The 18,618-nt window shown below is 33.3% G+C and overlaps 1 protein-coding gene across 1 annotated transcript in view; it reads right to left on the reverse strand.

Moving 5' to 3' along the window:
- Positions 1 to 1,050: 1,050 nt before the first annotated feature.
- LOC133192057 (uncharacterized) overlaps positions 1,051 to 18,618 on the reverse strand; it is a 119,299-nt gene continuing 101,731 nt past the window's right edge. The window contains exons 10-11 of the mRNA XM_061327896.1: positions 3,919 to 4,075; positions 1,051 to 1,294 (exon numbers count right to left, since the gene is read on the reverse strand). Of these exons, the coding sequence (XP_061183880.1) occupies positions 1,156 to 1,294; positions 3,919 to 4,075 (296 nt within the window). The 3' untranslated portion in view covers positions 1,051 to 1,155. The remainder of the gene's footprint in view (positions 1,295 to 3,918; positions 4,076 to 18,618) is intronic.

The raw sequence follows: 18,618 nt of genomic DNA on the forward strand, positions 1-18,618 counted from the left end.
ATAATAAGCAAATTGATCTGCAAAACGAAGTGTGTAGTACAGATCCTTTTGCATGCTGATTATTTCTGAGCCCTTTATATGTATCTCGATATTAGTTTGTTGTGACTTGAAATCCTCCATGGCCAACAGATTTTTTTTTTTAAACTGAATCTGTAAAATCGCTAATTTGAGAGCAGGTGTTCTTAGAGGGCTTCAACCTGTGCAAACATTCTACATATAGCATTTTTACAATAAGTAATTAAGTGGTATCAATCTGAGAGTGTATTTGGAGTCAGTACATTATTTTACGAAGATAGCATCGTACGGTTGTATGTCTACAGAGGTATCTGCAAGGTTAACCATGTGGTTTATTACCTGATCTACAGGAAGCGATGAGTTTAAAGGTAGAGAGTATTTATTACGATATACTTAAAATTATTCCAATCCCCTTCGATAAGTTTGGGCTAAATTTGTTGAAATTGCTGCATTTAATATGGAATCTACATGTTGTTTGATAAATTCATGAGGTAGGCCTAACTGTGAACGGTTCTTGTCTGTCATCGGTACTAATACACATGTATATATTTACTTAGCCTCACCCTGGGCCTGAACCATGGGTTGAAGGTTCAAAGTATTTTCAATTAAGACCAATTAAGCCCCATCCTAACGCCTTAACCAAGGGCCATAATTTTCATGATTTCGGTTTAAAAAACTGAGTATCCATTATAATGATGAAAAACAAGTTTGCCTAGATGCACATGAATAAAGATCTAAGAAATAAAGTCTGCGTTTTCATGGATATTGCAGGATAACCTAAAAATATAAAAATCGAGACTGTCATATTTCAAACAACATTTCGAGACTCTATAGGAAAACGAATAAGGTCACCATGTAACACCAGAGAAAAGCATTTCATGACTTTGGTAAAAGCTTGATACTCATTCTAATCATGGAATCAGTCTGGCTCATTGGTGATCAAAATCCTGCAAAAATTCTAGCTTTCCTAGAAGTCCATGAGCAACAAAAAAAGAGAAGATTTTTGAAGATTTGAATTATCAGTAAAGCATTTATTTGTAGAGTAGATAAGGACAGTTAAAGTCATGACCCCTAAGAATAGATAGGGATTTTTATATGAACAAAGTTTATACATTACAACACTGATTGTTAAACCAACATTTATTTCTCATCCCGAGACTTCCAGTGACTGTCACCAGCATTCCCCATATACGACGTCCATTGTTGCTTTTCAAATGGAAGAACACGGGAACATTTTTCGGTTGGGTTACATTCCTTACAACTCATTATCAGCCTCAATCTATTTAAAAAAAAATAAGAAAAGCGTACTTAATCTAAGATTCCCAAGGGAATCTCCGGCTCTCTGATTATTTTGAGCGAGCTTTTAAAAAGATACACCCAAATCACAAATATTCTTATGTCAGTTTTCAAATGCAAATGATTACTCTCTCTCTCTCTCTCTCTCTCTCTCGTAAATATAAAATCATAAATGTTTTGCAACCAAGGACTTCTTACAGTTGACACTACATTCATACTAATAGTCAAGTTACTGCCACTAGGTTCAACCCCTCCTGAACCAATTCGATATATTTCAGATTCTCAATCTACTTTCTTTTTGTCACTATTTAATTAGGAGCGAATCAAGGATCTGACATAATTAAATTGCTTCAGACCCTTCCTTCTCAAACAAAAATAATTAAATCTGCGTTTATTGCTGTTAAGAACAAGATGTGTTTGTGAAACACCGATGCCCCCGTATGGCAACTTATGGCGAAGGTTAAAGTTTCTCAAATGCAAGTCAAACTCCAGGTCAAGAGATCAAAAATGTTGGTACCCAAAGAAGGGTCTTGTCTCGAGGAATATATTTGTGAATTCTGAAAGCTCTAGCTCCAACTGTTCAAAAATTATGGCGATGGTTAAAGATTTTTTAAAAGTAAGTAAAACGTCAAGGTCAAATGGGGCCCCAAGGGAATGTCTTGTCAATAGTGATACACATATTCCTGAAATGTGAAAGCCCTAGAACCAAACGTTCACATTATGGCCAAGGTTAAAGTTTTTTAAAAGTAGGTCAAACTCCAAGGTCGGGGTCAATGCCAAAATTGTTGGTATCTAAAGGAAAGTCTTGTCCTAAGGAATGCACATATGAAGTATGAAAGCTATAGCACCAAATGTTTAAAAGGTATGGCCAAGATTAAAATTTGTCAAAAGTAGATCAAACTCCAAGGTCAAGGGGTCAAAGTTGTTGGTATCCAGTGGAAGGTATTGTCACAATGATTACATTTGTTAAGAATGAAAACCCTAGCACCAACTGTTCAAACGTTATGGCCAAGGTTAAAGTTTTTCAAAAGTAGGTCAAACTCCTAGGTCAAGGTCAAAGGGTCAAAGTTGTTGGTATTCAAAGAGAGGTTTTGTCACAAGAATTACACATGTGAAGAATGAAAGCCCTTGCACCAACCGTTCAAAGTTATGACCAAGGTTAAAGTTTTTCAAAAGTAGGTTTAACTCCTAGGTGAAGGTCAAAGGGTCGAAGTTGTTGGTATCCAAAGGAAGGTCTTGTCACAGGATATAGACATGTTAAATGAAGCCTTTGCACCAACTGTTCAAAACTTATAACCAAGGTTGAAGTTTTTCGAAAGTAGGTCAAACTCCAAGGTCAAAGTTGTTGGTATCCAAGGGAAGATCTTGTCACAAAGAATACACAGATGAAGTTTGAAACCCCAAGCTCCAACCGTTCAAAAGTTATGGCCAAGGTTAAAGTCTCAAAAAAATTCCAAGGTCAAGGTCATAACGTCAAATATGATGGTACCCAAAGAAAGGTCTTGTCACAAGGAATACACAATTGAAATATGAAAGTCATAGCTCCAACCAATCAAAAATTATGGGCAAGGTTAACGTTTTTGCGAACAAACGGACGGACAGGGCAAAAACTATATACCACCGAATCTTCGATACGGGGACATAAAAAAGCTATGAAAGGTATAGGACCATATTCAAGTAATTTGCCCTTATAAGGATAGTTCTTTAGTTTATCACTATATCATATTCATATAGCTCCTGACTTCCTACACACAATGTCATCTTCTGTACGTGCCATCACGTTGCTATAATTTTCTACTGATAGTTATATCTATACATGCATTGTGACGTGAAAATATCATTTACGGAAGCCAATGTAGGAACTGTCAAAAATATTTTGAATTTGATGAAACTTTGAAATTTTTTAACGAATTTAATTTGTTAAAAACTTTTTTGGATTTGTTATAATAACGAATATAATCTGTAATGACAAATTTTATGATTTCCTTAAAAAGAATTCAAAATTTGTAATAACGAATGAAATTTGTGTAAACGAATAATAATTTGTTATAACTAATTAAATTCATATAATGTTTTCGATAATTCGTTATATCAAATTTATATTTTTCTTAAAGCCCTTAATGTCGAATTGGATTAAACGAATTTTATTCGTTTAAACAAATTTAAGATTTTTAAAAAAAACAAATTTACTAATAGTCCGTTTTAACAAATTCTAGACTTCGTTTATAACAACAAATTTAATTGTTAAAACATATTCTTTAAATCCGTTTTAACAAATTTGTCAAATTTGTTACAACAAATTTAATTCTTAACAACAAATGTAAAAAAAAAAAATGCCAAAATGAATTAAATTCGTTTTAACAAATTAGTTACATGTATTTGGAATTCAAACATCGTTTCGATAGATCTTAAACGGGCTTCCATAATTATTATTAACACCGCGTGATTTTTAACTTTTCGGTAAATATGTAACATAATTAATCTTTATTGGTCCAATTATTTTGCGAGTGAAATTGTGTTAACTAATATTAAAATACCATTTAAAATAAACATGCTTATATATTATACGTGCATTGGACAAACTAAAAAAAAGTTCGCAAATTCTACCTGTAAATAGTCATCTGGCCCATATGTACATTGTACGGATTGTAGGTAGACTGGGACTCGTATGTTTCATCATCAGGTAAATTGTGCCCACTTTTTTTTATACACTCTTTAGTAATAACCTGCTCGTATCCATCGTGATCCAAACCAAAGTATTTACCTAAGAACCGAAAAAGGAAACTTAAATATCACAAATATATAGTAACTGAATCTTGATGGCCATTCAAGGAAAATGTAAGAAAAAATTATATAAATTCCTCCTGTAAATTCAAATTGCGTAGTTGACTTTTACAGTGGAGGTGTATCGCCTAGGGAAGATCAAGTAGAATTGTAGGAACCATCAAAGAGGCTTTACAGTCATTAGAATTTTGTCTCGTTTTTTTCACTATATTTAAATGGAATTTTAATAGACGTAATTCAATTCGGATTTTAATTGAAGTAAACTTTCATAATGGTTTACTAAGGTACATACTTCAAATTCTACTATGGAAATTCGATTTACATGTATTTAACTGTAAAATTCATAATTTTAATAAATACAAGAATAATTTCTAGCAGTATATTTTTTAGTTTCATATTTGAAAATGACTTTAGAAAGGTATACTAGTACTCAAGTTATCTTTTCTTTTAATATAAAAAATTGAGATTAATGATATATAACAATCAGAATTTTAAAGTAAAAATATTTCCATAAACTCAAGTGAAATTTTCCTACCTTGATTTACTGTGGTAAATACAATACTATGTGTGTGGATGATTCAGTCAACTATAGAATACTGTGGTGTAGATTTCTACACTATTTTGGGGTAGTGTTAGTAGTATGAAAAATAAATGTACATAAAATTGGTGTTTTGTTTAAAAATACAGTGTACTGGTTCTTGTATTGTTTGGGCTTTATACATGTAGTATCACATGAATTGATGGAGATATCTAAAAGGATGATAGGAACTGAAAGCGTTTAAGGCTTGTTTTTTTCCCCTCGCAGTCACGGTAACTCGGTAGAGCACTCGCTCCATGATCGGAGGGTCGTGTGTTCGAATCACGGCCGCGACCTGACCTTAGTCAATTAAAAACTGTTCCTTCGCCAAGCGCTCGGCACTTTGAATTGAAAGTTGAGGGTCTTTCGGATGAGACCTTAAAAACTGAGACCCCGTATCACGGTAGGCATTGGCACGATAGAGGACCCTCACTGCTCAATGGCCCTAAATGACGAGTAAAGGTATAAAATTTTAGGCCCTTCACCAGTTTATGGTGACGTCTCTATATTAGTGAAAAATTCACTAACGGGGAGTAAAATTAACATACATCAATCGATTTTCCCTCGCAGTATTCTGACAGTGTGTAATGAAAGAATCACACCATGTACAAAAACAATGATTCAAGAAAAGTTTCGTTATTATGACCCGGTATAAATCTTCCAATGAAACAAACATTCTGAGAGTATTGCATTAGCAATACTAGTCCCCTACCGGCAAGTGTAATCTGGTTCCGTTCCCGTTAAGAATTGAAAATGCCATAATTCCGTCAAAAATTAATGAAGCGGGACGAAATGCAAACTTGATCTATAACTAATCAAGGTAAAGCCACATACCAAAAATCAGCACATTATCTACAAGCGTTTAGAAGAAAATTGCGGAAAACTCGTAAAAATTAAAAAGGCCGTAATTCCGTCAAAAATCAATGACGCGAAACGAAATGCAAACTTGATCTGTAACTCATCAAGATACACTCACATACCAAAAATCAGCTCAATATCTGCAAGCGTTTAGGAAAAAAGTGCGTAAAACCTAGTGGGACAGACTGACAGACAGACAGACGGACAGACAGACAGACAGACGGACGGACAGACGCAAAGGAAACCTATAGTCCCCTCCGGTTTCACCGCTAGGGGACTAACAAGCATTCTGAGAGTATTGCATTAGCAATATTAGTCCCCTACCGGCAAGTGTAATCTGGTTCCCGTTAAAAATTGAAAATGCCATAATTCCGTTTAAAATCATTGAAGCGGAACGAAATGCAAACTTGATCTATAAGTAATCAAGGTTAAGTCACATATCAGAAATCAGCTCAATATCTGCAAGCGTTTAGAAAACAATCGCGGAAAACCCTTAAAAATTGAAAAGGTCGTAATTCCGTCAAAAATCAATGAAGCGAAACGAAATGCAAACTTGATCTGTAACTCATCAAGATACACTCACATACCAAAAATCAGTTCAATATCTGCAAGTATTTAGGAAATAAGAGCGGAAAACCAAGTGGGAGAGACTGACAGACAGACAGAAGGACAGCTAGACAGACAGACGGACAGACTCAGAAGAAACCTATAGGAGACAAGAAAAACTTAATGACGCAAGCGTCAAATTTGGCCGCAACATCTTGGTATCCATCAAAGACTATTAAACATGAACAAGTAATACAGAACCCCATTTAGAGTTAAATTCACTTTGTAAGACAAATCATGATAACATTTTTATACAATCATGTATTTCCATACTGAAGCATATTTTATCTATAGAACTTCACTGCTCTGCTTTCTGGCAGAATATCCACTCGCCATTATGTTGTTCCCGTTTTCATAAAAAGAAAATTATACACATTTGTAATTTTATTGTCCCCTGCTTTTACTGAAAGGGGGGGGGGTATTAATTTGGGTCTGTCTGTCCGTCCGTCTGTATTTCTGTCTGTCTGTTAAACTTTCGTTTACGGGAAAAATCTCGAGAACCCTTTGAGCTTTCGCAATGAAATTTTGCATAGCAACTCCCTATGGCCTAAAGAAGAACCCTATTGATTTTGAGGTCAAAAGGTCAAAGGTAATAAATTCTGTCTGTTTTAACACTTTCGTTTTCGCGCGATATCTCGAGAATCATTTGAGCTTTTGCAATGAAATTTTACATAACCACTCCCTTGGCCTAAGAAGACCCCTATTGATTTTGAGGTCAAAAGGTCAAAGTTCAAGATCGTAAATTCATACATTTCGTCAGTATGTAACACTTTCGTTTCCGGGCGATATCTCAAGAAGCTTTTGAGCTTTTCCAATGAAATTTTATACCATAACTCCCTAGGGCCTCTCTCACCCCTCTCAAAGTGTCCCGCCCCGTTTTTTTCATTATATTATTTATTGTATTGAAAGTCGCTTGGCACTATTTTTAGCACAGGGGCATGTGGAGAGTTATAACGTACAATACAGGTTGTCAGCGGACTTTATATTCTTATTACATCTATTAGAACTGTTTAGTAAAGGCTAAATTAGACACCACGTATTGTGTAAAATTTTGACAATATCGAATGTGAATATAAACATTATATGTGACCTAATGTTTGCATTTAATTTGCTATGCAATCAAATCAAGGGCCTCAGTGGACTAGGGGTATGACTATCGCTTAACAGGTGAGAGGTTCCGGGTTCAAATCCCGCACGATCATTTTTTTTTTTTTTTGATTTTGTTGTTGTTGTTGTTGATTTTTTTTTTTACTAAATGATAGTATTCAGCATGTGAAATGAAACAGTTATGACGTCTGGCTTGTACAAACTCATAAAATCATTATTACAGTGTGATAAATATTCTATGTAAAAAGAATCTTCTATACACATATTAAAGAATAAGCAATCAAATCTTTATATCAGGGATGGGGTCAATTACTTTTATAAGTAATTAATTAAATTACAATTACTTTGACTTTTTCTTCAATTAAATTACATCCTTTTTAAGACATATAATTAATTAAATTACAATTACTTTGCAAAAGTAATTAATTAAGTTACAAATTACATTTTAAATTTTGGCTTATTTTCAAACTTTTATTATCTTGTGAATGAATAAATATGTACAAAATGTCAGTGTATAATTTTATACAGCCTCTGCACAAACAATACAAGGAATAAATTTATATTTCTTTAGGCATTGTGTATCTTTGTGGTATTATAACTTTTAGTTACAAACATTTAAGAATTATTCGTGATCAGCTTGACGCCATTTCCTCTACACAAAACCCGTACATGAACACAAATGACATGCCTGTGAGACTTGATTAAAAGTGGACATTTAGAGTGAATGAGTTACAACCGAAACCTCTCAGATTATATGTATATTCAATTGTAGATAACCTGAACTTCCTAAGTTGCTTTTAATGTTGAACATTTTTACATCTATATAATACTTACAAAACTCCAAAAAAAAATTCATAAAATAATTGTTGAATTCAAAGTTTTCCTTTCCTAAATTAGTGGAGCGATTTAATTGAATCAAATAATCACTTTTACTGTTCTTATCTTCCAAATCATGGGCTGAATTACTCTTTGCACTGTTGGTTTGTTTTGATTGCAATTTACAGCAGTGATTTGGAGGGCAATTATCTCTAGCCAAAGAGAGAGATCTTAAACACATTCTTATTCTTTAATATTGATATAATAACAAAGAATGAAATGTTTCATAGATAAATAGATAAGTGGTACGAAATTTTAAATAAACATAAAACATATGAAAATAAACGATTTGCAATCTAGATTATTAATATCAAGCCAATCGTTTATTTGCATGGAAATGTAATAACTTAAGATTTTGTATAACTGAAAAATGAGGACCTTCTTATTGTTTTATGATTTAAAAAAAAGTAAAATGAGGGTGTAATGGAGGTGTAATATTATAAATATGTATTATGTAAAGCAAATGAAATGTAATTGAAAAGTAATTGAAATTACAAGGTATTTTTTCAGTGTAATTAACTACATTACAATTACGTGTAATTAGGGTTGGATACCGGTACTCGGTACCAATACCGTACCGAATAGTTACTTCAAAAATACCGGTAAAATACCGTTTCATTTAATACCGGTTCTAATAACGGTACTATTTCTTAATCTTAAAAACATTTTAATACATTCAAAATGATTTAAACTAAAAATAGAATTCTCCGCACATTGAAAGGGTAGGCTAATTAACGAAATGGATGCTTGCTTTCGACTGCCGATATTCGAGGTTAATCAGTACGAATATCTCTTTTATTAAAAAAAAATTTAAATACATTAAGATTAATCAAGTTTTAACTTAATCAATAAAAACTGATAATAAATGTAAATTAAAAAGGCAAAATGTCGCAAAAATGTGATGTGCATTTCTATCCATCTTCTAATGTTTCGTTTTTTAGTGCGACCAAATGGGTCCTAGCAAAGACGGAAGTTGTGTATACTTGTGATTATGTATCTATTCAAGTTAATTTGTTTGAGATTCAATTTATTTGTTTTGTTGGTCATTTATTAAAAGGTTGAAATATAAACATATTTTATAAGCTCATTTTAGGTTATAACATTGAAAGGTTGATGACTGGTGAAGGCATATTTGTTATGAAATGAACCCTTAAATATTCTCATTCATCAAGGTATAGTACCGTATCGTTAAAAATACCATATCGTTTCAAAAATACCGGTATGGTATCGTACCGTTTCATCCTTAACGGTATCCAACCCTACATGTAATGGGAAAAAAGTTCAATTACAAATTGCATCCAATTACTTCAAAAAATTATTATTACATTATAATTACAGTCAATTACAATTACTTTTTTCAATTACCCCATTCCTGCTTTATATCCATATTGGCATTTTTTATTTGCTTCAATATACATGTATACATTTAATAATTCTACAAATCCAGGGGGGGGGGGGGGGAGTCCGACACCCCCCCCCCCCGAACTGCGCATGCTCTTCTTTTTTCCCTAAGCGGGGGACACAAATTCTCTGAATTAGCTTGTTAAATCATAAAACAAATTTTTGAACAAGATGCCTATCGACCACATTGCTCTCTTCAGCACATTGACTAGGAAAAAGCAGAAATCAGTCCAGTATAGAAAAATTTAAATATTTTAGGTCCTACATTAATATTTCTTTGACTAATCATATTTTTTTAGGATTTATCTTCTATACGTTCGATCTTCTATTGTGACCCTCCCTACCCCGAGGGACATGATTTGAACAATCTTGAATCTACTCTATCTGAGGACGCCTTTGATTTAACATGACTGATCATGGCTTTGCTGTTGTTGAGAAGATTTTAATGTATGTATAAATTTGATCGCCCATTTGGCTCCACCCTTCCCCCAGGGGTCCTGATTTGAACAAATTTTAATTCCACTACCTCATGATGCTTTCACTTTAATTTCATTTTGTCTGACCCAATGATTCTTGAGAAGTTTTTAAAAGATGCCATTAATGTTTTACTAACTCATAATTATCTCCTGTTGGAAGAAGACGTGGCGTTTCATTTGACAAAACTTTATTTCCCATTATTAAAAATACTTTGTGGCAAGTTTGATTGAAATTTGCGCCTTGGATCTCGAGAAAAAGTCGAAAATGAGGAAAATTTACTAGTAGACGGACAGCTAAACAGATGGCGGCAAAAAGTGATTAGGAAAGCCCTCTTGAGCCTTCGGCTCTGGTGAGCAAAAGAGCTATTTTGCATATATAATTATATGTATATATATATATATATATATATATATATATATATATATATATATATATATCTATATATATATATCTATATATATATATATATATATAATCATTATATATATATATATATATATATATATATATATATATATATATATATATATATAGATATATATAATCATATATATAGATATATATAATCATATATATCTATATATATATATATATATAATCATTTTCATTTTGATGACCAATTTTACCTTCAATTTAAAGGAACAGCTATGGGTACCGAAGTGGCATCAACATATGCCACCCTAGTAATGGGTTCCTTGGAAGAAAAGCTGTGTGATAAACTTCCGGAAATTTTTGACGAAACTTTTGCACAATATATTCGCCAAAACTGGAAAAGGTACCTTGATGATATTTTCATTTTTAGGATGAAACTGAAGATGATATACAAAAATTCCACACGTAATTAATCATAACAGGAATCAATGCAGTTCACTTTGGAGATGAGTGACAGCCAACAACCATTTTTGGACCTCCTTCTAATTAAGGATGATACCAAAAAATTACAAACTTTTACTGCAAAGAAACAGACTTGCACCAGTATTTGGATTTTCATTCATGTCACCGATGGCATACTACACGTAATATTCCATACAACATGGCAAGACGCATATGCACAATAGTAATTGATTCATCTTTACGGTCGAAAAGATTAGAAGAATTGAAATCGTATCTCAAAAAACATTATCCGTAGAATCTTATAAATGCCGGAATTGATAAAGTAAACAAGAGGCCCATGGGCCACATCGCTCACCTGAGTAACTTTGGCCATGCTGTTCTTTACCAGATTTCCCCCGTTGTAATACCTATTGTGACCCCGCCGTACCCCCGGGGGTCCTGATTTGAACAATTTAGAATCTACATTACCCCCAGGATGCTTCCACATAAGTTTCAGCTTTTCTGGCTCAGTGGTTCTTGAGAAGAAGATTTTTCCTATGTATTTCAATGTAAAACTTGGACTCCCTATTGTGGCCCCGTCCTACCCCCAAGGGTCATGATTTTAACAATTTAGAATCTACACCACTTGAGGATGCTTCTACATAAGTTTCAGTTTTTGTGGCCCAGTGGTTCTTGAGAAGAAGATTTTAAAGGATTTTTCCTATATATTTCAATGTAAAACTTGAATTCCCTATTGTGTCCCCGCCCTACCCCCGGGGGTCACGATTTTAACAATTTAGAGTCTCTACTACCCCAGAATGCTTCCACATAAGTTTCAGCTTTTCTGGGTCAGTGATTCTTGAGCAGAAGATTTTTAAAGATTTTTTTTTATATATTTTAATGTAAAACTTGGTTTCCCTATTGTGGCCCCGCTCTACCCCTGGGGGTCGTGATTTTTAACAATTTAGAATCTTTACTACCCCAGGATGCTTCCACATAAGTTTCAGCTTTTCTGGCCCAGTGGTTCTTGAGAAGAAGATTTTTCCTATAAATTTCAATGTAAAACTTGGATTCCCTATTGTTGCCCCGCCCTACCCCCGGGGGTCATGATTTCAACAATTAAGAGTCTTTACTACCCCAGAATGCTTCCACATAAGTTTCAGCTTTTCTGGCTCAGTGGTTCTTGAGAAGAAGATTTTTGAAGATTTTCCCTATATATTTCAATGTAAAACTTGGATTCCCTATTGTGTCCCCGCCCTACCCCCGGGGGTCATGTTTTTAACAATTTAGAATCTACAGTACTTGAGGATGCTTTCACCTAAGTTTCAGCTTTTTTGGCCCAGTGGTTCTTGAGAAGATTTTTTAATGACCCCATCCTATTTTTGTCTTTACTTGATTTTCTCCCTTTGTAAGGGGACTTGGCCCTTTATTTTAAGAATTTAAGCCCCCCCCCTTTACCTAAGAATACTTTGTACTAAGTTTGGTTAAAATTGGCCCAGTGGTTCTTGAGAAGAAGTTGAAAATGTGTAAAGTTTACAGACGGACGGACGGATGGAAAACGTGCGATCAGAAAAGCTCACTTGAGCTTTCAGCTAAAACATTCCTACCTCTATACTAAGAAACACTCGCCGCAAGGATAATAGTGAAAAAAGCGACATCCCTTTTGTTGTAACGCGCAATTCATGCAACCACACTTATTGTCCAAATAACTGTTCCACTTCCATTCTCAATGACCGTGTAGTCTAGCGGCGCCGCGAGAATTCCATCGGCATCGAAAGCAAATTTTAGACTTTCCTTGATGGCCGAGCGGTCTAGCGCGCTGTTCCTGTACTGCTAGGAGACAGATTCCGTAGGTCGATATTTCAACCCCGGGCTGGGGCGGAAGTCGGTTTCCTTATAAAAGTGAATTTCTTTGTGCTTTCTATATTGATATTTCTTTTATTAGGGCAGTCATGGTAGTTTAAGAGTTGTGCTTAAATGTGCTTCATGAATAATAAAATTAATTTCATTACAATGTGTATCGGTAACGATCCTCTAATAAAACTAATGTTTTATTAACGAAAAAATTTCAAAATATTTTCAAAACATATTTTACACATTGTTGTGTATTATTCCACTTTTAATATTATTATACCTTTAATATTTTTTTTTCAAACTGTTAAAATCACTGACCCCTCACCCGTATTTAAATGAATGAATGAATAAGGGAATGAATGAACATAGTAAATTCCTTAGTGAGAACGGAATTCACTAGTTACTACATGTATAATACTTTAATGCCTTAGAAAAATGTATGAAAATAGGGTTTGTTCCCGTTTTGCACACATTTGAATTTCAGGTATTGAAAAAATGTGCGCAAAACGGGAAATTGTCCAGGTAAGATAATTACTTAATTGCTATAGCCTATATCATACATATGCATGTAGTTGTGAATTAGGAAAAAGAGAATTTACGGAAAGAATAGGAAGAAAAAATGATTAAATTTTGCATTTGATATTTTGATTTATTTTTTTTTTTATTTCATAATAAGAAAAAAACTATGTTAAAACATTAAAAAATATCAAAAGTTATTAGTTAAAGCTATAATTATATTCATATGATCTCTCTCTCTCTCTCTGTTTATTAATCAAGATTGAATTCATTTACTCATTCATTTTATCTTTATGAAATAACAATTTTAAAAAAAGGTTGAACTGCGATACACATGTAAGGATATCTGTCTGAATTATCAACTTCATCTTCATTTGTGTTGGACAAGTTAAATTTTCCAAATTTATTCTCTTAAATATGTGTTATAATGCATTGGTAAAATACAGGTAATTCAAGGTAAATTCCAGACGGAGAACAGACTATAATTGCTATCAAAACCTATTTCACACCTATTGTTCTATACCTAATTATCAAATGTGTGCAAAACGGGAACACACCGAAAATAGTATGAATGATAATTAGTACTATTAATTATAATTCACCCTGTGACATACTATTGATGGGAATTTTTTTGAACTTGAAGTGGGGGGTCCAACTTTTTCTCAACTTTTTAAAAAAATACATTACCTAATCTCCATAACTTAACTGCCACAAGAAAAAAGTATGTTAGTATATTATGTTTGAAAAAAAAGGGGGGGGGGGGGGAGACAGTCACCCTGAAACTTCGTGCCTGGAAGTTAATACTTGTCAAGGTATTTCCACCTTCCTGTCATATGTTTTTACAAAACTGTTATTCATTAATTATTAATTTAATTTTTACCCTGTAGAAATACATCTTTTGGAAGAATGCTTTGCAATAGGCGTAAGGAAAAAAATATTTTACGAAAATAATTTTAAAAAAAGAATACTTTCTTTATTTAATCAACAATTCACTCTTTAAAAAATGTTGCTTAGGGCAAGAACCCCTTCTCATGTATCTTCATTCAGGTTTTTTATTTATTGTATTTCTAATGTATAATGGTTCCTTGATATTCACAATTCAAACATATTTACAAAGTAACAATTATTTTGGACCTTTAGCATCAGTACATATTTGGAAAGTGACAATTATTTTGGAACTTTCAGCATCCGAATTACCCATTCGAACCAGTTTTAATGTAATTTTTTATAATGTTTACTAAAAATGTACGATTTTATGCTGAATTAACATACACTTTTGTTTTTTATGTCTTACGTCTTAGAAAAAAATATGGCACTTTATATATCTTTTGCGATTATTGATTAATTTAAACTATATTAAGTGATATTGAATGCAGTTTTTCTACTTTGAAACCCATAAATTGTGAGGGTAGAAATACCTATGATGTGTTCCCGTTTTGCACACATTTGATAATTAGGTATAGAACAATTGGTGTTAAATTAAGGAATAACTGTCTTATTTTTTGGATTCATGATGTGATCAATCGAGTGGCTTGCGTGATAATTTGCATAAACGCCGAAGGCGTTTATGCATAAAATTATCACGCAAGCCAATCGATTGATCATCGTCATGAATCCAAAAAATCTGACAGTTATTCCTTATATTTACATGCTCCTGATTCTGCAAATTCCCGTGCTAATAGCCCCGCTTCTGTCTCTATTTGTCCCGCCCCGCACGTGATTTTTTTTAACCGCGCCTATCGATGAACCAGTAGATTTATGTAAAAATAAAGTATTTTTATAATTTGTAATTTTATCTCGGACAAAGGCATTGGAAATGTAAATATTATGTTTTATGTTAGTTTACGAGTTGTTGTAAATTGTGCTTTATATATATATATATATATATATATATATATATATATATATATTTGTGTGTGTGTGTGTGTGTGTGTGTGTGTGTGTGTGTGTATAAAAGAGCGAACGCAGCGAGTTCTATAGACAGCGTGTTATAGTGTATGAACGAAGGAAACTCGGGTTAGAATTTACACATTGTACAAAGAAGTTTATGGGCCCACGTGAACAAATTCGTTTTAAGTCAACTATATTTTCAAAGTTTTTACTATAGTAAATCCAAGTATTTTTACTATATAATGGATTTACAGATTGTTATTTTTATGTTCTCCATTTCATACATGTATATATTTAATATTAATTGGGACGATTACTTCTAAATTCACATATCATTTCAAAACTTTACATCAGTGTCATCGAGTTTAAGAGATTGTAAGATTTGAAATCTCAAAAAAAAGTTCCAGAGTAAAGATTCATAGTAAATCAAAGAATCAGTTTTTCTATAGTTCACTATACATGGAGTTGACTCTTTGGGTACGACTCGGTTTGGGTACGAGTCGGAATGGGTACGAGTTGACTGGATACCACATGTAGTCACCTTTAATGAACTATAGTAAATTTTGTTACGGATGTCATAATCAGAATGCAGAACGATATTTGAAGAGGTGTATAAAATTGTGGCATAATTATTACAAAAAATGAAACTGCGCTCGCCCTAACGATTTCTACGTCGGATATATTAAAAAGAAAAAAATATGGATTTTTAATTATTTAAAAAAGGTCATTTTATCGCTAAAATGAAAACAAATTAATTATATCCTACAGTGCGAAAATGACAGTGACAAATAAAGATGATACAATCGCAACTTCTATATATAGAGTACAATTTACTTAATATATTATATATTCAAGGATCGCATTTATCAAAATGGTAATTAAAAGTTTGTTTCTTGTTCGTTGGGTATTGTTTAATGTCTCGAGATTTTCCACTCATATGGAGAAGCCAACACTTGCCCAGTGGAGTGCTGCAAATTTTGACCTATACTCGGCAATTAGGGCCATTGAGCAGTGAGGGATGTTCTTCGTGCCAGCTTCTACTGCGACACGGGACCTCGGTTTATACGGTCTCATCCGAAGGACCGGCCGGTCTCCACGTCCCACAGTGTGATTCGAACCCGCGACGTAAAGGTCAACTCCTTAGTCTGCGACTCTAGAGCGACCTTCTACCACTGCGCCACGCGGGCGAAAAGAATTTTGATTAAATTGAAAATGATGAAAACTTCGGATCAAATAATTTATATTAAATATAGGTCCGCAGTAAATCATATCATCTTTCGAAAAGCATAACATATAATTGTCTGCCTCCTGACGGCCGATAATAACGAACAGTATTCGAGCTCAAGTCCATTCAAATAATACAAATCAGTAGCAGAGTTAACATGAACCTCCAAAACATCAGAGGTTGGATCAGGTGACATGGAGGAGTAAGCGTCCCCTGCCATCCGGTCAAACCCGTCGTATTTTCAGTAAGTGGTCAATGTCCTAGCACCGGAACCACTGAAACAGTGGAAATAAAGAGGGTGTTGCAGAAACTCGTGATTATTCCCTAAATCGAGAAGGTCATTTAAATACCCACGACGCATGAAGAGTTATCTCTAAATATAGATAATGCTACGTGGCTTTATTTATACAGCGGGTATGTCCAGCTTGTTATAACGAAACATTTCACATTTTATGTTAATATCATGCATATTTTTTTCCTAAATAGACTCGCACATCATTTTGAAAGATGTACTGTAAAAAGAGTGCGTTAATATTTTTCAATATATACAAATGTGTCCAATAATTACGCTATTGATGCAATATCCAAGAAATTCCATTGAGTCATTTCAATTTAGTTGTTTCAAGTCAAATCTGAGCCACTAATTAACAGAACAATAATGAAACGAAATGCATATGAATAAATTAAATTATTTTAAATGATAGTACTTTATTTTTTAATACATTGCCACTAAATAATAACATTAAATGTATGTCTTATTAGTTTTAGACACAATATCAAAGAAAACATTTTAATTCTGCATTTATTTAAAATATTACCCATTAACTTTCTGACATTATCTCCCTCTCTCTCTCTCTCTCAAGAGAGTTGTTACATTGTACTTCCATTATAGTGTATAAGAAAAAAATGTATCTACCAGCCATTCCAGGATTCGAACCCATTCTCAGGTAAAAAAGAATCTTCGCATACAGGCCACACGCTTTACCACTAGACCAGCTCCGACACTGAAGTATAGTGTGCTATTTTATGTACACACTTTTCATTTCGGGTGGATAATAATTTTTCTTCGATTTTTGTGATTTTCAAAAATATGCCTCTTTGAAACAAAAATCGGAAATGGCAGTTTTGAAGAAAATTCCTGTCTCTTTATGCGTATATCAAATTCATTCTGTTTCAAGGAGGCAGTTTTTCAGAACAATGGGGATTCCCTATTTGAAAAACAGAAAACTTGACTTATTTTGCTATGTGACTAATTTACACTTCTTTTAAATGGCAAATTGGTAGTCGATATGCATTTTGCAAATATTGTTCTACATTGTGCTGTATATACTGTTGTATCTGAAAAAAATTAAGAACGTTTTCTGTTACTTAAAAATTTTCTTTTAAACTGCTACAGCTTTAGGGAAAATAACAAAAGAACTGCAATACACTTTTTCACAAAACTGGTAAAGGCTCTGTAGTTCATAACAATTTTGTTCCTGGTTTGCCTGCTATTGCCCGGAAAAAAATTCCCAAAGAAAAAATTACATTATTTTTTTAATATACATGTAATGTCTGGTCAATAGAGCCCCAAACTAACACAACAACCCTAGTCTGAAGGCTATGAAATTAACAAATAAGCTATATGCGCCCTTGTGCGTCAAAATTATAAGCTTGGTTTTGTAATATACCAGTAGCCCTTTTCACAAAAGTCTTACGACTAAGATTAAAAATTTCCAATTCTATATATAACTAAATTGTTGTAGGTTACAAAAAATCTTATATTTCTATTACATTACAGTATATTGTGAATTATTATTCTGAAATAATAATTTTCTTTATTAAACAAGAAATTACAGAGTTATCAAATTTTAATCTTAGTCGTAAGAATTTTTGTAAAAAAGGCTACAGGGCAGAAAAATTCGAAGAAGTATTTTAATTGATTACCTTTTCACTATATGATCAATAAAGTTATGGCCTAACACTTGAACCCCGAGCCATGAATATTACAATTTGAATGAGGAACCCTTGGTCATCAGAAACATTCACTTACATGGCCGTAGGAACCGAGGGGGGGGGGCGTGCCCCCAATAATTATGCCCATATATAGGATACTATCGAAAACATAGGTACTGTATGCTTGTGCCCCCTCAATAATAATGTCTGTTGACCTTTATTTTCTTTCTTTCTTTCTTTTTTCTTTTTTTTTTTTTTTTTTTTTTTTTTTTTTTTGCTTGTCAAGGAATTTTGGTTGTTGATAGTGCCCCCAACTAAAAATGAATGGTTGTGCCCCCTTAAAGTGAAATTGCTTCCTACGGGCCTGACTTAGTTAAATGTTTGGCGA

Source organism: Saccostrea echinata, unplaced genomic scaffold, assembly GCF_033153115.1.
Source record: "Saccostrea echinata isolate AGI-Se365-2 ecotype Australia unplaced genomic scaffold, CSIRO_AGI_Sech_v1 ptg000025l, whole genome shotgun sequence".
Taxonomy (NCBI): Eukaryota; Metazoa; Mollusca; class Bivalvia; order Ostreida; family Ostreidae; genus Saccostrea; species Saccostrea echinata.